This window comes from Stegastes partitus, unplaced genomic scaffold (genome assembly GCF_000690725.1).
Source record: "Stegastes partitus isolate 25-593 unplaced genomic scaffold, Stegastes_partitus-1.0.2 Scaffold36, whole genome shotgun sequence".
Classification (NCBI taxonomy): Eukaryota; Metazoa; Chordata; class Actinopteri; family Pomacentridae; genus Stegastes; species Stegastes partitus.
In genome coordinates this window covers 29,153-43,267 of record NW_007577767.1, presented here as the reverse complement: position 1 = coordinate 43,267, position 14,115 = coordinate 29,153, and the positions used below count along the sequence as shown (strand labels likewise).

Here is a 14,115-nt window from a genome sequence, read left to right as displayed (position 1 = left end):
GGGATGGTGATAAATGGTCTCTGTCCTGGCACAGTGTTTCTTGCTGTGCGTCCTGAACACACAGTCTCCAAAGACAGGGCCTGAAAGAAAAGACCAGCAGTACAGGCATTTGGGCTAAAGCACGGTGGCGTTGTGGCCCTCCATCCTGGGCAGCCGTGGATCCTGCACTGTCCCCATAGTAACTAGCAGTGGACGGCTGTCCTCGGACATACCTGGCCGACCCAGGGACACCGAAGTGGGAATAGAGGCCCCCCTCTGATGGGCTGCTGAGGAGGGCATGGAGGTGCCCTGCTGGGCTGGAGGGGGTGGAGGAGGGGGATTGGTGTTACTGTGGGTGGCCTCCATTGGCAGACCTTGCTCCTGGTAGCCGTAGCCGATGTTGCCACAAGGAAAACGTCTCAGTCTGTAGAGGGGAACTGGGGGCAAGGCAGCTGAATCTAACAGCAGAGGTGACTGGGCAGCAGGAGGGGGCGGTGGGGGCAACAGCGGTCTGCAGAGACCCTGCTGCTGCTGATGGTGCAGCAGCTGGAGCTGGTGCTGCTGCTGGAGTTGATGCTGGAACTGCTTGTGCTGGTGCTGGTGCTGGAGGCCGAGCGCCCCGGCCACCTCAGCCACCGTCCGACCCACATGCTCCTGCCCCTCCCCGGGAACCCTGCTGCCGCTGCCCCCTGCTCCCCCCAGCCCTGCCTGCCTTTGCTGCTGCTGCTGCTGCTGCTGCTGCTGCTGCTGTTTCCTCTGCTGCTGCTGCAGGAACCACGAGCCGTATGTGGGATTCCAGAGACTGGTGCTTTTCCCATTGTGGCCCTCCTTCTCTGGTGGGTGGCCCTGGGCGAAAGCCAGATTGATGTGGCCCCCCTCTGGACTGGGCTGGGTGGTGACATGAGGTCCCTTGGCAGTGAGTGTTGAGGGGGCAGCCGAGGTGACTGTGTTAGTGGTAGTCATGGCGATCGAGGTCTGTGTGTGAGGCTGCTGGTGCTGGTGGAGGTATGGCTGGGGCTGAGCTGATGGCTGTGCTTTGGCCTCTGATGCTGTGCTAGTCACCACGGTGTGCTCCCCTCCTCTCCGGTTCTCCTCTGTAGGATAGGACGGGGGCGGCTGAGGAGCCTCCCCATCAGGCACCTGGGCATTAACCAGCACAGTTGGAGCTGAGGGGTCGTCAGGGCGCGAGGGTGCACGCTCCTCCTCTTCGGGAACAGGCCCGTACTCTACAGGCAGGGGCATGGTCACCACATCAGGGTCCTGAAATAAGGCAGACCATTCAGAGATCAAATGTGAGGTGATATAACAACAAACAGGTTGCGTCACCCCATCAGCTTTTGGTCTTGCAGAAATACACTAGATTTTCTATTACACCTCATACAACCTTGTCTTTTTTAGCGGTGCCGCTACACTGAGCAGGTAACGCATGTGGACTGTTTTCAGAGTGGATCTGCTGCAGATTGTATCTTTTTACTAGTTACAGCTGCAGCCCACATACTGGGTGAGGAAAAACAACACAAAGGCTTTATATTTTGAGATAGTTGTTTCTTCAGTTTTTGGATCCAGCGCAGTGCTGCAGAACTTTTGCTTTTTTCGTAGAGTTTGTGCAGTTTGGGTGAGTTACCATCTAATGCCTACAGTAGACCCTGTAAGTGGTGAAGTTACTGAGGTGCTTGTACTGGCTAATACATGCTGATGGGGGGATTCTGACTTTGAAGTGGAAACCCTGTTTGTCACAAGTTATTTTCTGAAGTATATTTCTGTAAAACACACTAATACTTTTCACACTTTTCTGTATAAAAGGGCCATGCACACATTTGTAAAAAATCTAAATAGAGTGGACTGGTCTATTTTTACATTTTCTTTGTGGATCAGTGCGACACATACGCACCACTTTGGTGGGTGTTATGCTTTTTGTGACTGCAAGTATGGTAGGGTCTAATAGTGTTCATGTGATGTAAATTACATCATCTCCCCACATTCACAGGATACATCATGGACTCCTCTACAGATGTGTGTGTGCAGCCCAATATTTGTGTATGCATGGCGACTACTCTACAAGTGCCATCGTGTGCATGCTCGGCAGCAGTGCGCATAGTGCAGATTACACAACATACTGCACATGTATCTAACCAAGATCTCCATGTGAACTCCTGCAGAAAGGAAAACCAGCATAATAGCAACAACTAGGTGTCCAATAAAGACTTTACTCTCAAGCCTGGTGTAGCCACTTTCATTGATCATGCCTATGTTACGTGCTCAGTGTAGCTACGGCATAATCCTAGAAATTCAAAGTTGCACTTAGATATGTTCCTCAAACCGTTCAGCCCTAATCCATGCCTACATGTCAGTCAGAATCCCACAGCGAGCTCTCTTTGGTTACCTGTAAGCAGTAGTCAATTCTCTCCAGGATAGTTGAGAAGTTGGGCCTGTCTTCAGGCTGGTGCTGCCAACTCTGAGTCATTATACGGTACCTAAAGATACACATGAATGACAGACAAGCAGAAAACACCTAATGAAAACATCTTCTCCTGCTGCATGCAGGTGTAGAGAAAGCTCTCCAGTGCTGTCGCTCCTGCTGGTCCTACAAATGCCAGATAAATCTGTTTGGACAAAATACTCTTCAAAGCTGCTTTGATTGTTGCATGTAGAGTTGGAGTGTAATGTCCCTCCTGTTTAAGTGATTGTTAAATAAGTGATGCAGATTACAGGGGCAACTAGTGAAGTTAAACCCTGAGTTGTAATGCTTACTACTGATCTGATTGCAGTGCCGCTTTCACCAATCAGCGTCATATTGTGAGCCTCGCAAGAACTTTAAATGAATAAGGCACCACACGGCCAGGATTATTTTTAAAGAAATTTTTTTTTTTTACAGGGAACATGCAAGGCAGGCTGCAAAATGATAAGAGAAGTAGTCTGCAAAGCTGCAGCCAACAGGTGTGAAGGATAAAACTGTGAAATCATGGTGAGGCCAAAGTGCTCCCAGAACGTGTTTCTGACAGAGAGCGGGAGGGAAAACGCGTGTCTGCCTACATATATATTTTATAATAGAGTTCACATGAGAGGCAGTACATTGAAGAGTGAGTGAAAAATATATTGTGATTTGGAAATGGTTTCTAAGCTCCCTATCAGCTGCCCATGACTTCTTCGAAATTGAGAGGCAAACATGAAAGAGGACTGTTTGTGTGGTTTCCATAGTGAAAGCACTGAGAGCGATCTCCCGTTAAATTTTTCTGACACCTTCTAGGTCACTACTTGGTTTACATGTCAATATCAGAGAATCATCGGAGCCTTTCATGTCTGCCACTGTGTGTTTGGAGGCTTCATATGTGCCGTGTACGCTTCACATACAGCCGAGCCACCGTCGGTCCTTTATGTTCGGTTACTGTATGGAGAAGCTTAACAAGACCTCATGTGATTTGTTGTGCTCACAGGAATGCACGTGCGGATCTGCACTTACACTGGCCCCGGACAGTTTTTAGGTGGATCCATTCTTCCACCGTTGGTTACAAACTCCAGCACTTCTTGGTTACTGCGACTTGGATACGGCATGTAGCCCAACGAGAAGATCTCCCACAGCAGAACCCCGAATGACCTTTAAGAGGCAGATGATGAGAGGAGAGATTAGTTTCAGGGAGGGAAAAAGGAAACGGGGCAGACTGAGGACAATCACGACATAAATTACGGACATCATCACAGCTGAAGCGGTAAAAGATGAGAGCAGAGGACGAGGACAAGAAATTAAAAGGAAAACAAATGGGTAGGGATCAAATGCGCTGGAGGACGGAGGAAGGTGAAAAACAGAAAGGCAAAGAGGATGCAGGTCGGGACAGCGGTCGTCTGAGTGTGAAATTTAAGAGATGAAATCGCAGTGAGGGTGAGCTTTGAGGAGTGTGTAAGATTCTCACCACGTGTCTGTTTTAGATGTGAAGATGCCCTCCATGAAGGCTTCAGGTGGCATCCACTTTACTGGCAACATGGCACGCCCGCCCTTCCTGTAATAGCTCGCCCTGCACACACACACACACACACACACACACACACACGCACAGATTTAAAATAGTAAAATGCTTAATGAGTAACATGTGGCTAATATATTTTAAAAAAAAAACAGATCAGTTGTAAATGAACCTTTTCAGCACCATCACCATAGCAACACCACTGCCCTGAAAAGCAGAGTGTCAGAAAGAAAAATTCTCAGATCCAACAATTAATTCCCCGTTTGTCAGTGGCTGTATCAGCACTCCGATCCAATCGCATTTTCAGCTTCCTAGCATGTTGGTGTGAGAGACCCTGTAAGAACTCCTTATCTCGCACGGAGGCGAGAGGGAGATTTTTCGCCGGGCCGAGCCCTGTCTGAGCCATTTTTAATGCTGTCTTGGGCCTTGCTTTGGTAGAGAAATTATCTGATGCGTGCTCTATCTGATGTTTGGTGATGATAGAGGTCACCGCCTGGTTCGTCTCGCCCCGCTCGAGGCGCACACCGAGAGCAGACGTGAAGCGGGCGCCGCTCACCTCCTCGTCCATCACGGCGAAGAAAAAAATGGACACACATCAGGGTCTGAGTAAAGTGGTGTCTGCCACGTTCAGTTGGGAAAACTTTATTTGGCACAGTCGGCTGTTGCAGAGGAGTACATTCTTTTGCCCTCAGTAATTTTGTCATAAAAATGTCAATTTATTCCCCAAGCACTTGTTTGTAAACATGGCAAGTGCTTGATAATAAATAGGAAAGTGGCTGGATAGTTGCCAGTTCAAATCCCTGGAGCTTTTGCAAAAAGAAAAGGAGCAGTGGTAACACTCGTTCTCTGCTAGACAAGTAAGCGAAGCACCAGCTGCTCTGTTCGAGCTGCACATGGCTGCACAGGATGGCATTGTAATTACAGTGGGCAGCTCCCACGTGTGATTGTGAAGCAGTGCGAGGAAAGAGCTCTGCTGGTGTTCCCTGGATACAACCATTAATAAATAAATAACCAGGAAAAAAAAAAAAAGAGAGAGAAAAGAATCACAAATAAGAATACAACAGTAGCTTGGATAAAATATAGAACAACAAACAAAAAAGGCCGTGGTCTTGGCAGCGCGAGACGCTCAGATACACCATCTAAAGCCTGTGTGCTTGGACTGCACGACCCATCAGATCTGGTCTTTAGTTTAAAGAGGATTTCAAGCTGTGCTGTTGCTCACCTGGGGCTAAAAATGTCTGAACTTGTGTTAAAAGCCAGAGTACTGAATGTCTTGAAAGTGATGTGTAAAATTAAATCCAAAAATAATGTGCATCTATTGCCAAGAGGCTGAAACTGACATAATAAGGCATGCAGTACTCGGAGTCTGCAGCCAAGCCTCAGTCATTAGACGGAGAAAAGAAACCCCCCCAAAATTTGCAATGTTTATTAGTACCTCAAACCAGCTTTTTGGTGTCATCGTTATACGACGGAGGTTTCTTTAATTACAAATTCAGGTGAGAACGCTAAAAAATAGACTGCTTCATTTCCCACAGTATGAACTCAAAGCAAACAACAAGCACTCATCGTTTGCTTTAACTCACAGCTGTGTGTCTTCAGGGGATCACCCAGAGATGGATATAGATGATATGCACTCTCATAATGTGGTTACAAGGGAAATATATACTTAGCAAACTATTGGCATAAGAAGTTACCCTTGAGGAAAATTACACATAATCAATGAAGCAGAGAAAACAATCACTAGTGGAGTCTGTTTGCTTGACAGATTAGCTAAGAACTACTGCCGGGCAGATACCCGCCCAACGCCTTAATCTATCACTTAAAATAACATGATGCAGCCAGTGATGGGATTCAGTTTCCACCTCCATTTTTAGACCTACAATTACAGGATTGAACGCTGCTACCCATTTCCCCGGTATCCCTCTAATTTTCCTGTCCATCCTAATAAAGAAGATAGTGAGGGAAGTGGACTTGCCTCCATAAAAAAAAAAGATGCAATTAGGTCAAACTGTGGGCGCTCAGTGCATTCTGTGTGTGTGTGTTGTTCTGTATATTTCCAGCGATAATAAGTTTACAAAAACCAGCCTGCTACAATGTCTTGCTTTTTTTTCTCTATGTATTTACTGCAGCTGCCTTTTCTGACCTGTGCAAGTGAAAGACAAGTTTAAAAATAGATGACCTGAACACAGACTTGCACAGATTCAGTCTGTTATCTGCCCATTAGAGCATGCTGAAATGTTGTGAAAAGATTGAAGGATGGTAAAATGTAGAACATAACACCTGATAATCCCCCTATCAGAAGATCAACCTCTGCTTTTTTTTTTTTTTAAAGCACAAGAGTTTATGGACATTTTTTATTACAACTGCTAACACCAACAACACACACTAAAAGCTGAGCCGCAGATTAAGGGAAGCTTAAATACAGTCCCAGGAAATCTATAGCTGAAATAGAGGTGTTTTATACGGACGTGTTTTTTTGTGCGAGCAACTCTGAGAGCAGGAGGGAAGCTGGAAGATAGAGAAGTACAGAACAGTAAGAGACAAAGGCACAGAGCCGACTGAGCTGAATGGAAAGTGAGATAGAAGCGTGCACCTGAGGACACAATGGTGGAGTCTAATACTTGCGTCTGCTGACTTAGATGTCTTTGTTCTGCCTTTATTGTGTGTGTCTGCATGTGAGCGCACCAGGCTGACATTAATAAATACAGGCGAAAGTCATGCTATACAACCATTGGTCCTAATGACTATATGGTAGTTTAAGGCAAAAACAACAACTCTCTTCTAAAAGCACAGAGGATTTCTCCTCACACTGGCAGCTGTTTACCTTTGGATGATTACTGTCTAGCAGCTATTGTTTGCCCAGCTTTTTATTTACCACCGCATCGCTGGTGTGCAAGCATGCATGTGAGACTATGCGAGTGGATTTGTGTGCGGGGAATCTGTGGAGTACCACGTGGCGGTGTGCCTGTGGCTGTCCTATCAGAATATAAAAAGCTGACATTACTCCTTGTCCTAGACCGTCACTGGGGCACGTGTCCCCTGTGATCGCCTTAAAAAAGATTCCCATGTCCCTTGTCACATAGCAGTAGGGAGACATCATGAAACAGCAGTAATAACACACCGGCGGCCTAGTGGCTATGTGTGCCAAACAACCACCCCCTGAACATAACAATGATAATAATAAAAAAAAGTCCTGGCACCACGGCTCCAGGCTGAGAGATAAAAACAAAATCGCAGGGAGGCACCTGAAAAACTGACATCAGCAATTAAATCAAGCGTTCCTAATGTGGCTCCCCAGGGATGTTGTGCAACAGCCTTTTCCGGATGTTCACAGAGTGACTTTGCTCTTATGTGACTTTCCATCGGATGATTCGAAAGTGCTGCGTTGATTTAGCAGAATGCTGTGACATATTTCCCCTGTTCTAATTTTTCACCAGATGAAAGGCTTAGGAGATTTCCCTGCTGGATTGTGTATTCATTTAAATGGTGTCACGTGAAGCAGTGTTAGCTATATTAAGAAAGTTTGAGCTGAGAATAATGAGACGCTGTTGGGGCTACAGATGAGCTGATGTAGATTTGAGAGAAGGCATCAGTCTGATGGAGAGTAAAACAGCTGAGCTTTAACATTTACCAGTTGAAAAGTCTCCATGAGAAGTGCTACAGGTTTTCATAACTCCACAGGAAGAAAAAACTGTTTGTACTTTCACTAAAATATTTAAAATCTGATTACATGTGTTTGTGTATAAGCATGTTTTACCCGACAATCAGAAGATGCAGAATGTATATTGTCATAGAGCTAAACCTGTAGAATAGTATACTGTTTACTGTGTGTTGGCTGAAAAGTAACAGGAACTGGCAGTACAGAAATGGCAAACTATTTTCTATTTTCTCCTTTATTCTTACAAAATAAATAAATCTCTGTCCATATTAAAATGAAAAAAGCAAATGCAAAACAACAGGTGGAGATATAACCTTCAGCCTGAAGTCCATCCATCCATCCATCCATCCATTATCTCTACACTGCTTAATCCTCATTAGGGTCACAGGGGGCTGGAGTCTATCCCAGCTGACTCAGGGTGAAGGCAGGGGACACCCTGGACAGGTCACCAGTCTATCACAGGGCTACACTGTGTGGGAAGAAGCCGGAGAACCCGGAGAGAACCCACGCTGCATGGGGAGAACATGCGTCCTCACTGGGATGCGAACCGGCGACCTTCTTGCTGCAAGGCAACAGTGCTAACCACCGAGCCACCTTGAAGCCCCAGCCTAAAGTCATGTTGGCCAATAGAAGCCTTAAAAAAGCTATTATTGGTTCTGATCGGCTGCCAACACCGGTGCATCAAGGAAGCAGGGATTCATGTATGTGGACTGACTCTAACGCCTCTGCTCCTCAATATAATGAAAGAACAACTGTACATTTATGCATAAACATGTAAACGGTCCTGTTAGCAAGGTTATCATCTGCAGTATTTTTGCCACGTCCACCCCTGCACAAAATCTCCTCATGCAAACAAAGAAGATAATAGCGCACAGTCTGATATCACAAGCCAAAAGCTTTTCCCTCTTTTCTTATCTATCTCATGTCAACACTGCAAATTAAGTTTCCAAATTTCTTTAGCCTGGAAGGAGTTTTCCAAAAGCTCAGTTTTCGATGACCTAACGCTGTGTGTGCATGTGGATGAAAGGCCAAAACACATAGAAAGAGTTCCGTTTAAAATAGCTGCTGACTTACTTTCCAGGTCTGCGAGTATGCAAGGATCTGAGTAACGTGAATTTCCTCATTATTTTGCAAGAGTCTATATGCAGCCCAGTATTTGTGTCTAGACAGCGACTATGCTACAAGGGTGCACATACTCGACGCTACGCATGCATGGATGTAGATACAACCTACTGCACATGCATGTAACAGAGTCAAGCAGAGTCCTAGTAAAGTAGAATAAAACTGGATTTCCTTGTGGATGCTCAGCTGACAGCTGTGGACACCCACAGGCATGTAGTTGTTGCTGTTATACTGCTTTTGTATTCCACTTGGAGGACTGTGTTGCATTCATTTGCACTTGGTCTGATCTGTGTAGTCTGTGCATTACTACTACGCTACTGCTGAGAATATGCACTTGTAGGGCTGCACACGAATAAGATGACAATATTTATGTCACGTGGATCCTCACCTTGTAGCCATGCAGTATAACAGTGGTGTAAAAACAACAACTACATGTCTGTGGGTGTCTGCAGCTGCCCATCTCCAGTATGATAAAGGCTTCACTCTGAGGTAATTTAGATATTCAAGTCACTATTGCGTGGATCTCCTAGTATGTAAAAGAAACAAGCCTAAAGGTGCACCCTGATAGTGGAGTATTTAGGCCACTTACCTTACGGGTACACCCACATTTCCTGCCTCTTTCCATTGCCAATATTGAATTAAGACTTAAACACCCATATGCTGATTTTTAAACTTCAAAATGTCATCCTTAAAACTTCTGTCATGGAGTGTACTGTATTCTCATCTCCTGATTGGCTGGGCTCATTCTTTGTGGAGTTTGTACATTCTCACGGTGCCTATGTGGGTTTTCTGCAGGTGCTGTGGCTTCCTCCCACACTCCATAGACATGCATTGTAGGTTAATTGGTGCTTCTAAATTGGCTGTATGAGTGTGAGTTTCTCTCTCACTACAATGACTACTTACTTAAAAGGAGAAAATTCATATTTGGACTGCAGTGGGTTGATTATTCTTTGAGAAAAATACAATAGTTCACACAGCGTGCTCCACTCCTGTCTGGGGAAAAGTAAACTGAGCCCACACACTGTATTCTGCTCCCCTGGCATCTAACTTTCTTAACATCTTTAGAAGTGATGTTGCGAGCACAGTGCTCCTCAGCAGACTAAAGACCAGTGTGCACTAAGGCCAATAAATAGCTAGAATTTAAGGTTAAATAAGAATAACCTGCCAAAGCAAGAAGCAGTAATACATCCTGCTCAGTAAAAAGCTAAAGAAGTAGTGGGGCTGGATGGATGCGTGTACAAATATCTGATAATCCTCCCAGTGGACTTTTTTCTTTTCTTCCTTTTGACCAAATCTTAAAACCTTTATCAACTGGCACTAATTGCCTACGGTAACGATATTTAACTGAAAAACTTGAACGCAACTAGTTTTCACCGTCAACCAATACTTTTTTTTGCATCATGTTTGTTCTTCAGAGACACATTTTCTTCCTCACTGTCCGTTTGATGTAAGTCTTAACTTGGTCTCTGGTCTCTTTGGACCTAACTGAACCTGGTCAGTTGAACCAACACGGTCTCGCCTGCTGTCTTACATCAGTCAGAGTTTGAAACTGTACCTGTAGATGTCTCGAGCCATCCCGAAATCGCCGATCTTGGCCACACGACCCGGTCCTTTGCAAGTCAGAAGGCAATTCCGAGCTGCGATGTCCCTGAAATGACCAAAGAAAGACCCACTGTCAGCTCACTGTGTGTGCTTGTATGGACTGATGGAGCTTTGTTAGGATGCAGTAACTTGTTAGCACTGTAAATCTGATTGATGTGAATACTTTGATGTCCACACGGGATATTGGGATAAAGTGTATGTAAGAGTTAGACATGCAGAAAACTGATGTTGACACAGCTTGTCTGATTCCTCATTTCCTCAGTAGTTCACCAAAGTTTTTCATTATTTGCATCTGTAAGAGAACTCCCTGTATGAGACACCTACAGACGCTCCCCTGTTGGATCTGAAGTTCAGTGCAACTACCACGTTGCCCAGGGCAAGCTGGCAAAGTGTATAGTTTCTTAGTGCCTTTATGACTCTACCCACATGGTGCATCCAGAGAAAAGATTGAAATATTCCACAGTATGTGAAGGCAGAGTGGGTTAGAGGAGAAAATTCATATTTGTACTGTAGTGGGTTGGTTATTCTTTGAGCAAAAATACAGTAGTTCACACGGCGTGTTCCACTCCCATCTGGGGAAAAGAAAACTGAGCCCACACACTGTATTCTGCTCCCCTGGCATCTAACTTTCTTAACATCTTCAGAAGTGACGTTGTGAGCCCAGCGCTCCCCCATCAGCGTGCGCTCGGCCAGGATTTAACATCAGAATAATATCATGTGGCACTCTGCTCACACTGGATCATGAAACAGGACTGGGGTGGAAACAAACAACTAGTAGTGATAGAACCCACAGTACTGAGTTCTGAGTGTATAGACAGAAACACATTGTTGTGATTTTGGCTTCTTATTAACCTAGATGAGAAATGACACAATGGGGATGCAGTAATCATTCAGACTGATTTAAAGTCAGGGCTTTTAAGACAGGGACAAACACTGTGTGTTGTTGCCTACCTTCAATGTGCCACAAGTGTGGAACTAAACAACTTACACTATTACAAAACTGCTACAAATTTGATATTGAATAATTTAGTATGACATAAAAATACAGCAATGTTTTATGGCATCTATTTGCGTCTGAGTTTCCCTGAGAAAGAATGTTTTTACTTTGCTGGAGTCTAATTTAGAGCGTCAGTAACCTGAGCTGTCAAAAGCAGCTACGGAGAACTTCTTAAATTGTGTCATCAGACAGGATTTCCTGTTTAGGAATAAGTAGTGAAACAATCAATCCATTTAAGAGCGACACAGCTACTTCAGGAAGACTGAATGATTTTTCCTAGCATGACTCTAATTAGCAGGTGGGAAGGCATGCACACAAACACTTCCTCACAAGGGCCTCCAGCTAAATCCAAGCAGTCCTTGTTTAATGGCTTAGAAGAATTCATGGAACGTATTTGCTTTGCTCGTAGGCAAGAATGAGCCTTGAAATGCGGCAGCAGCTGTCGCAGACGACCGGCTGAAGGCTTAAGAGAAGGACACAGAGAGATTGTACATTGCAGCACAGTGGTGTGAGAGAAGTTATTAAAATATTATAAACTGGCCTCTTACTGTAGACCTTATTTACAGTAAATTTTAACTGCAGCTTAAAGACCCGTTTCACTGCAGCACTTTGAGAACAATCTGTATTATTAATTTATTTTAACACCTGCAGTTACATTAAACTCCTCAGCACAGCGCTTCTTTTCAGAGCGGTTACAATTTCCATTGCGGGGGCCAAGCCAGCCTGTTGTAAAATAAAACAACCAACAGCAACACCGCATGATCCGCCGGCTATAAAACAGGCAAACACCACAGCAGAAACACAGAAAAGCCGGGAGTAAGTTGTTCTCAGGCTGCATTAACCCTGTGATTTAACCTGTTGGAGCACATCACAGCTCATCATCCAACCCAGTAATCCTTGAGAAAAAGATGCATTTTCTGAGTAGCGGCTACTCCTCCACCTCTCTTCACTCACCTGCCCCATACTCATCCCCAAGTAAACACACCTCCATAAAATTGAAATCAGCTTCAAGGACGGTGTTCGGGTGAATTTTAATACAGCTCCGAAGGCAGAAAATCAGGTTGTTTCAAAGATCACAAGCCTCCAGAGAAGAGTGAGCCATTAGATGGATTGATGGAGCTTTACTGGGCCACATAGGGGCAAACAAGGTTTAATAGGCCTTGTGTGTTATTGGCAAATTCATAGGAAGTCAAAGACAAAGCTCAAGGAAGGTGCTTTAATTGTCCTAATACCGTTGTTGAATCTGTTTTGACCCCTCCTCATTTTACCATGACTTTCCTCAAGGACATTCATGAAGTTAATCTTTGTAAAGCAGCTTCAAAAAAAAAAAAATCTTTAGCCACATCCTTTGGTTCACCAACCTCTGTGAATATGTATATAGAGAGGCACACTGTTGACTTGTGCCTTGGATACAGACCGTAAAAAGGCAAGCCGGCTACCCCATCTGGCTGTGCTGATACTAAACTCATCACTTGTCCTTTCTGCTATCGTACGAAAGGCAAAAGGCGTGCAGAGTCCATATGTTACGCTTGGACGGATGCAGCCAGTTTATAATTCTGAGTAGACGTTAGCAGATGAATGTGGGCAACTCTGTTTGCTGAATGCACATTTGCATTCCATATGTATTCAACGGTACGCAAACCCATATGTACTGTGTGCTGTTTACAGTTTGTCTTTCTCTCTGCCCCTCTGATCTGTTTAGGTAGGAGAAGCACAGAATTCATTACGTCCTTTCATTTTCTCTATTTGTTTTTGCAAAATGTGCAGATCTGATGAAGTACCTGTGTATAAACTGGTTCTCCTCTAGATACTGGCAGCCCTTAGCGATGTCTCTGGCCACGTTCAGAAGGTCCACCATGGTCAGGCTGGATGGTTGCTCCTGATCGAGCAGAGAAGAGACAAAGACCCACAAATGGATATCAGTGAATATATCTGAGGCAGATTTGGAATACAGATGGAGTACACATTAGTACATGATCTGACTGGACTAACTTAGATGAGAGAATTCTGAGGCTCAATCAGAAATAATAGCCTAAAGGGACTATAATCATTTTTTTATGATAACAATCTATCAAATAGGTATGTGAAAACAATATGACATTGTGAAATGGATCGCTTGTAGTGATGAACTCTAAGAGAATTATCTCCTGAATCTGCAGCTGCTCTTGGCTTTATTGCTAATATAATGAAATCGTGAGTTTTAGCTCATTGTTAAGCCGTCCGGCTATAACTTCACTGTTCTGGTTCGCCCTCATTGCTCTCACAGTGATGCTTTGGCTGCAGCAGTAAAGATACTCTTAAAAACATACTGTACACTACCTGTTCAGCAACAAACAGCAGAGAGAGACAGAGTTAGGAACTTGCTGGTTAACAGAGTGAAGCTTTTAGCAGTTTGAGAACACTTATTTCCCTCAGGGTTAAGAGAAAGTGAATACTGGGCTTCATCAACTGAATGTAACTCTGAATGAATTATAACGTTGTGTCTATAGCTGGGATGTGTCAATGAGCATCTGCTTGCTGAATCAACCTAAAAGGTTGTGTCATAATAATGAAATATTGAAGAGGTGCACAACGCATACGCTTAAGCATCATAAAAGATAACGTTCAGCTGAGCGTGATGCAGCAGTGTGTCTCACCAGCCGGGGCCTGGTCTCCCTCAGGAAAGTCTTGAGGTCTCCTCCGGCCATCAGCTCCAGCAGGATGAACCTAGGCATGGCTTGCAGACTGACTCCTATACAACGCACGATGTTCTGGTGGCTGAACTTACTGCAGGGACAGCAGCACAGCACAGAACAGTG

At 44.6% G+C, this 14,115-nt stretch overlaps 1 protein-coding gene across 1 annotated transcript in view; it reads right to left on the bottom strand.

Moving 5' to 3' along the window:
• Positions 1 to 114: 114 nt before the first annotated feature.
• Positions 115 to 14,115, bottom strand: part of alk (ALK receptor tyrosine kinase) — a gene marked incomplete at its 5' end in the record, with an annotated part of 38,568 nt that continues 24,567 nt past the window's right edge. Inside the window, 7 exons of the mRNA XM_008302428.1 lie at positions 115 to 1,239; positions 2,363 to 2,453; positions 3,440 to 3,574; positions 3,888 to 3,989; positions 10,274 to 10,366; positions 13,099 to 13,196; positions 13,954 to 14,083. Coding sequence (XP_008300650.1) covers positions 115 to 1,239; positions 2,363 to 2,453; positions 3,440 to 3,574; positions 3,888 to 3,989; positions 10,274 to 10,366; positions 13,099 to 13,196; positions 13,954 to 14,083 — 1,774 coding nt within the window. The remainder of the gene's footprint in view (positions 1,240 to 2,362; positions 2,454 to 3,439; positions 3,575 to 3,887; positions 3,990 to 10,273; positions 10,367 to 13,098; positions 13,197 to 13,953; positions 14,084 to 14,115) is intronic.